The sequence below is a fragment of the Rhinopithecus roxellana genome, chromosome 19 (genome assembly GCF_007565055.1).
Source record: "Rhinopithecus roxellana isolate Shanxi Qingling chromosome 19, ASM756505v1, whole genome shotgun sequence".
NCBI lineage: Eukaryota > Metazoa > Chordata > Mammalia > Primates > Cercopithecidae > Rhinopithecus > Rhinopithecus roxellana.
Window position 1 is genome coordinate 43,794,931 of NC_044567.1, and position 6,227 is coordinate 43,801,157.

Below are 6,227 nucleotides of genomic sequence, written 5' to 3' on the forward strand. Positions count from 1 at the left end.
GGGTCCTGAGGGGCCCTGGGGAGTGGGAACAGCACTGGGGGTTGAATACCTGGCCCCCCAGGTCCAGATGGCCCTCTTCCTGGGCTCTGCTGCTCCCCTTCCCCCTGGTCTCCATTTCCTGCCTTTGGCCTCCATCTTGTGGCAGGCCCAGGGCCCAGGGCGACTTCCGGCCCCCCTCTCCCAGCCATGTTCCGGCCCCACCACCTCTGGACTGCCAACTCCCAACCCTGCTGGCCTTGGCCCTCTGTCTCTCCTTGCTTTTCTCTTGGGTTCTGACCCCGGGAGAGGAAGGACGGACACAGGAAACCTTGGGTCCCTGCCCTTGCTGAGACAGGAGGCAGTGTGTTGGTCCCCCCAGTCATTCCCTATTTCTTCTGCCTCTGACCCCACCCTAGGGATCCCCTGAGCTGAGTTCCTACAGAGGGAAGATGGTCCAGTCTTCCTATACTGTGAGCTCATCCCCATGGTCCATCACCTTCCAGTTGCCTGCTCAGTCCGTCCCTGGTTCCTCCCAAACGTTTTTGGGGGCCATGTTTGCTTTTTAAGGCTTCTCTATCCCCCTGCTCCTAGAGGTGGTGCTGGGGTCTTCCCGGCACTGCTGTGTGCTCTCTTCCTCTCAGCCCACCCCGGTCCTGCTCCCGCCCCAGCAGCACACTGTGGTTTGTACGGCACTGTGGCCACGTCCAAACCACACTGTGGTGTTAGAGCGAGGGTGGGGGAGGCACCGCCGAGGCTTGGCCCTGCGAGGCCATCCTGGAGAAGTGACACAAAAAACATCTGGGGCCTTGTGACAAACTTCTTGCCAGGTGGGGAAGGAGAGGGTGGGGTATGTGAGCACCCCTCTAAAATCTCCAGGGCAGTTTCCAGAATACTGACGGCCAGAGACCCTGGGAGCACGTTCTGCCTCGAGAGAACAAAGTGGAGTCTTTGATGCCCACACCCAGCTTCCCTGGCTCTAGCAGCACAGAAATATTGGCACAGGGAAGCAAGTCTGCCAATATTGGCTGTGCTGCTCCAGGCAGGGTGGTGAAAACTACCGAGGAGGGGCTGAGCCCCCACGGGCCGAGGAGAGAAGAGGGAACAGCCCTCTCCTGCTAAGAATGTTAAGCAGACAGCACGAAGCTGAGAGGGAAATCTTTATTGTTTTCTGTATAAAAATGTCCATCAGATGAAGGTCAAAGGGGTTGGGGGCAGATGCTTATGCGGGAACAGCGAGGTGGCAGCCCCAGCAGCCTTTCAGCCCTCTCTCGTGCAGGCCTTGCTCGGAGTCCCAGGAGATCCACAGGTCCAGCGTGAACAGTGAGAGGTCAGAGGTGGAAGGCTCAGCAGGAGAGGAGAGGAGGATCAGCAGAGGTCATGAGAAGGCCAGAATCCAGGGTCAGGCTGTCTGGAACAGGAAGTAAAATGGGCCGAGATGGAGCGAGCCCCCAGTGTGCTTCCGAGGCCACTCCCAACTCCCTGAAACACCCTGCTACGTACTGACCCAATGCCCTGCGCTGTGTATGAGAGCACCTTCTCCTCCGAAACCCCTGTACAAGGGAGGGGCCCCTGCGGAGACCGTGCCCTGCCATCCAGGTGAGCCCTTTCTCCCCCACCCTGTCAGCTGTGTGGGAGGAGGAGGACTCCTACCCTGGTCGAAGTTGAGTTTCTTAGCTGGAGGAGTTTCTCCTAGCCCTTCAATATCCACCAGGTCACTGCTGGCGTCGGAGTCGTTCAGAGCACTGAGTGTCACATCTGGGAAGGGGGCATAAGCTAGGTTCTAGGTTCCCCTGACGGCCTCTCCCCCAGCCCCGAGCTTCCCAAAGCTTCGTGCCTCCCCTCCCTCTGCCCCTCTCTGGGAACTTCCACAGGGACAGGAAGAGAGACTGACCCTTCTTTGACCCAGGCCCAATTCTCTCACTGAACCGCAGATGGACTTTTAACCCCTAGGTAGCAACTCTACAGCCCTCACCAGCCTTCTGTTTCTTTATGGGGGGACCCCCGGCCTCGGGGACACTGGAGCTGCTGGGAGGAGGGGCAGCTGGAGGAGGTGATAAGACACCAGATGCCACCTTCTTGGGCCCTTTCTTGGGTGACTCAGCTGGAAGGGGGATGCCAGAATCTTCATATACCTTGCGTTTCACAGTGGCCTTTATCTGAGCCCTGAAGAAAGGAGAGAAGAGGTTAGGAAAGGAGTCGTCAGAGAGACGAACAGAAGAAGGGAGGGGAGGTGAAGGGGTTCTGGGAGTCCCTTAAAAAGAATCCAGCTCGGGGCCCCAACCCATTGGGAGGGTTCTCACTTTCCCAGAGTTTTACACTCACTCAGGGTGGGTGGAACGTGGCGAGTGGAGTCCCTGAGCTGAGTAGTGGGAAAGGCCCATCTTCTAATTCTCTTCTGGGAGAGACATCAGGTAAGGCTTGGTGATTTACAGGTGGACTGACATTTTACTGATCAACTAGTTCAGGATCACCGTATCCCCGGAAACACTGCAGTGGAGTCCCCAAAAATTTATATAAATAACCAGGGGACTCCCATCATCAAATACAATAACTGAGCATCTCAGGCAACCTAAATTCACATTCTTGGAAGGACTACCACAGCATTTTAGGAACTTCTGACCAACTGTGACAATTCTGTTCTTTCAGTTCTCAAGGGCATTCTAAAAAACTAGTGACAAAGTAGGGAAGCAGCTGAGCTGGAAAGGAGTTCTGAGGACGATGGAACCTTGGGTAAGGAGGAAGAAAGCTGCCCACCCGCCCTTTTCTGGCAGCCACCCTCCCTCACACTGTCCGTTCCTTGATGACACAGCTGATGTGATTAAGATCGTCCCCAAATCGCTTCACAGCAGCCCTCAGCATCTCTATTTCCGTCTCCGTCCACTTCGCACTGTCAGAAGGGGAGAGGGGGGAATAGCAAAAATGGGAGGGGGGGTGTGGAGCCAGCCCACAGGCTATGCATCCCACAGTCAACCAGCCGCCTCCTTCCGATTTCTGGGACCCCTTCCACGGATGCATAAAGAGGTCCTCCACAGGGGCGGGGGGCGGGCGGGAAGCTCTTGAGGGCCCTGCGGGAACCTGGAGGACCCCAATCACAAGAAATCACAACCACCTTCACCTTAGACACCCCTTTCCACCATGAACGTTAAACGGCGGCTGTATACAGCACACTGAAACCAACTCGCCAAGAAGGGCTTTTCAAACAGACCCACCAACAGCCTGCAGCCGTCTGGGGGAATTCCATGAACTGGGGTGGTTGGGAGTGGCGGTGGTTTGTGGTCGACCCGTTCGCAGCAGGGAGAACTGTGAAATAGGAGTCTGAGCTATGGGCCTGTCTGTATTTTTGTCTGTCATTCATTCCCTCATCCAACGATCATTTATTAACACCTACTCTGTGCTGTGCCAGGCACAAAGGGAAACTAACGTCTGTCTCTGTGCTAGAGAGGGTCCGTGTCTGTGACCGAGTCCAAGCGCCCGCTCTCAGCGTCCACGTCCCAGTCCGGGCTCACGTACCCCGCAGGGGAAGAGTCGGCCACAGGATGCAGCTGCATCGTCAGCTCCCCGAGCTTCGTGAAGGCGGCGCCGGCCGCCGAGAAGATCTCTCCGACCTGGGGGCGGGGCAGCGTCACGGGGGGCCGGCGCCCGCCCTCCCCGTCCCGCCCGGAGCCCCTAGCCCCACCCCAGGCTCGGCTCCCGCCCGCCCCCCGCCCGGGGCGGAAGAGCCGCGAGCCAAGTGGGGGGCCCGCCCTCCCGTGGCCGCCAGGGAGCGCTGTCCGCGAGGGAGGTCGAACCTTTGTGGACGCTGACGTCATGGCCCCGCGCGCCTCCTCACGGAGACGCCGCCGCCGCCGCTACACGCGAGCCGGGACCACGGAGAGCAGGGAGACGGAGCGGCTCAGGCCCCCGCGCAGGAAGTCCCGCCCTTCTCGCAGCGGATAGGCTCAACCCTGTGGCTCCCCGCCCCATCAGATGCAGTCGCTTCGACAGCTTGGCGCGCCCAGGCCAAGGGGGAAGCCTTCGCCTCACTTCCGCACCACTTCACTCCACTTCCGCTCAGGGGTCGGGACTCCCCAGGCAGAGGCCGACCTCCAGCCTCAGCCCCGTGCTCGCCCCCACTGAAGCACAGACACAGGGGATAAGAGAGCAGATTCTCTTTATTGAGATACGGGACACAGCGAAGGGTGGAGAGACAGAACAGCCCCCCAGCCTCAGCCCTCTCCACGGGGGCTGGATGCCAGAGATGGGAGAAGAAGGGATTCAGTCTCTCGCCCGGGAAACCCAGTCCCGCAGAGGGCGCCGGCAAGGGTGGGACGCGACCCGGGTGACGCGGTGCAGGGAGTCTTTAAATAGAGGAGTGGCTGGAGCGGGGAAACGCGCCCGGGCCCTAGCGCACCATGTATTCCTTGCGCTTATTGAGTCGAACTTGGCAGAAAGAGAAGCCTCCGAGGAGGAGGTAAAGGCCCGCGGCGATGAAACAGTTGTAGCTGACTTGCTCGTAAAGGTTGTATATGTTCTGGGGGCCATTCCTGGGGGTGGGAATGAAGCAAAGGTGTCAGACATTAATAGCAGCCAACGTTTGCTGAGCAGTATGTGCCCGGCACCTGTCTAGGCGCTGTTACGTATATTACTTTATTCAATCTTCTTGACCATCCTATGGGGTGAGATCTGTCATAGCAGCCATTTTGCAGAGGTGGGCTGAGAGGCACAGAAAAGTAAAATACCTAAAGAGGCCACACCTAAAGTGGTGGGTTTGGAATGGCCGCTGAGGTCTGACTCCCTAGCTCCTAACCACATTCTCAAGAAAGCAGCTCTCCTCTCCCTGTTCCCTAACCTAGGGGCCCCAAGCACCCGACCTCCCAGACGTAATCTGACCTCGCCACCTCCCACCTGCTCCCAGCCCGCCTCCCCCACCCGAATACTTACTCAAAATCTTTCTCCGTGAAGGGAACGTCCTCAATCAACACAGCGGAATGGACATTGAAAAATATTCCGAGCATTATCTGGAAAAGGGGAATGGGTAGGTTGTTGAATTCAGGCACCTGACCCCAAGTTCACTTCGTAAACCCCTCCCATTTCTAATGTTGCTACCACACCCGTGCCTAAGATGAACCAAAACGAGGTGGTGGTTACTGAATTCGGACTCAGCCACCTGGAACAGGGCGTGAGGTGGTGACATTGAGACAAGTGGCCGAGGCAAGGGTAGGAATAGTGACCAAGCCTTCTCTCCCAGGAACCCAGATTATCGTCCTCCCTGGAGGCATCATCATCACGGGACAGTGCGCATGAAGGGAGGGAGAATCGGCACTTCTTCATATCATTTCTTCTTGAAGTGGCGGTGGGTGGATTACTGGGAAAACAAGCCCCAGCTACCCATTTCTGGAACAAGCACTCTTTCCCCCCATGTCCTCCATTCAACTCAAGCATCTCTCAGGAACCCCGCTCTTGTTTATCCTACCTTGAGGGGTCTCCACATTTACCAGCCCCAGCTCCTCCCACTCCAGGGCCCTTTGCTCCAGTTCCCTTTTTTCTTTTTCTTTTGGGACGGAGTCTCGCTGTGTCGCCCAGGCTAGAGTGCAGTGGCGCGATCTCGGCTCACTGCACCCTCCGCCTCCCGGGTTCGAGCGATTCTCCTGCCTCAACCTCCTTAGTGGCGGGGATTACAGGCGCGCGCCACCACGCCCGGCTAATTTTTGTATTTTTAGTAGAGACGGGGTTTCACCATGTTGGTCAGGCTGGTCTCGAACAGTTCCCATTTTTCAATTTCAGTCTGCCTCCTTCTTCGGGGCCTGTAGATCCCCGGCCCCTCCGGCCTGCCTGCGGCCCAGAGTTTCCTTGCCTCCCAACCCTCCTAGCCCGGAGCCCCTCAGGCCCTCTCCGATCCTTGCTGGGGAGTCCCCTCACCAACATGATCACTCCCCAGGCGCTGAGGACGATGCCGCAGGCGGCCAGCTTCGGCCCACAGCACAGGAGCGACGCCATGAAGAAGGGAGTCGGGGATCGCCGAGGTGCAAGCGGGCTAGGAAAGCGGTGGGAGAAAGCCCAGGATGCCCTCGGAGGGGGGCAGAGGGGGCGTGGCCCCGGCCTCAACCATCCCGCCCGGGGGCGGCAGGAGGACAAGGCTGGACTCTTCTCAGGACTTTCGCGGGAAACGGCGCCGTCCGAAACCGAAACAGCTCCTGGGGAAACCCTTCTTGACCTCTGTAGCTAGGGCGTGAGTATTGGAAGAGCAAGGGTCTCCGGTTTCTTGGTCC

The 6,227-nt window shown here is 58.2% G+C and overlaps 2 protein-coding genes and 1 long non-coding RNA gene across 6 annotated transcripts; 1 reads left to right on the forward strand and 2 right to left on the reverse strand.

Annotated features, from left to right (window-relative positions):
* Positions 1-1,119: 1,119 nt before the first annotated feature.
* Positions 1,120-4,145, reverse strand: C19H17orf49 (chromosome 19 C17orf49 homolog). Of its 4 annotated transcripts, none has more exons than XM_010377351.1 (6): positions 3,768-4,145; positions 3,490-3,584; positions 2,765-2,866; positions 1,952-2,142; positions 1,630-1,734; positions 1,120-1,387 (listed from the first exon to the last, which is right to left on the reverse strand). In XM_010377351.1, the coding sequence occupies exons 1-6, from the start codon at positions 3,786-3,788 to the stop codon at positions 1,323-1,325; spliced, it is 579 nt and encodes a 192-aa protein (XP_010375653.1). In that variant the 5' UTR covers positions 3,789-4,145; the 3' UTR covers positions 1,120-1,322. The 4 variants fall into 4 exon arrangements, with proteins under 4 accessions (XP_010375653.1, XP_030778553.1, XP_010375654.1 ...); XM_010377352.2 differs by having other exon boundaries at positions 1,122-1,383; positions 3,768-3,903; XM_030922693.1 differs by lacking the exon at positions 2,765-2,866 and having other exon boundaries at positions 3,768-3,903.
* On the forward strand, positions 1,256-2,824 carry LOC104673345. The gene is made up of 2 exons (XR_749505.2): positions 1,256-1,575; positions 2,626-2,824. It is a non-coding gene; the product is annotated as an uncharacterized LOC104673345 (long non-coding RNA).
* On the reverse strand, positions 4,113-6,217 carry RNASEK (ribonuclease K). Its single transcript, XM_010377350.2, has 3 exons — positions 5,878-6,217; positions 4,900-4,976; positions 4,113-4,502 (listed from the first exon to the last, which is right to left on the reverse strand). Exons 1-3 carry the CDS (start codon positions 5,953-5,955, stop codon positions 4,361-4,363), a joined length of 297 nt encoding a protein of 98 aa, XP_010375652.1. The 5' UTR covers positions 5,956-6,217; the 3' UTR covers positions 4,113-4,360.
* Positions 6,218-6,227: the final 10 nt, after the last annotated feature.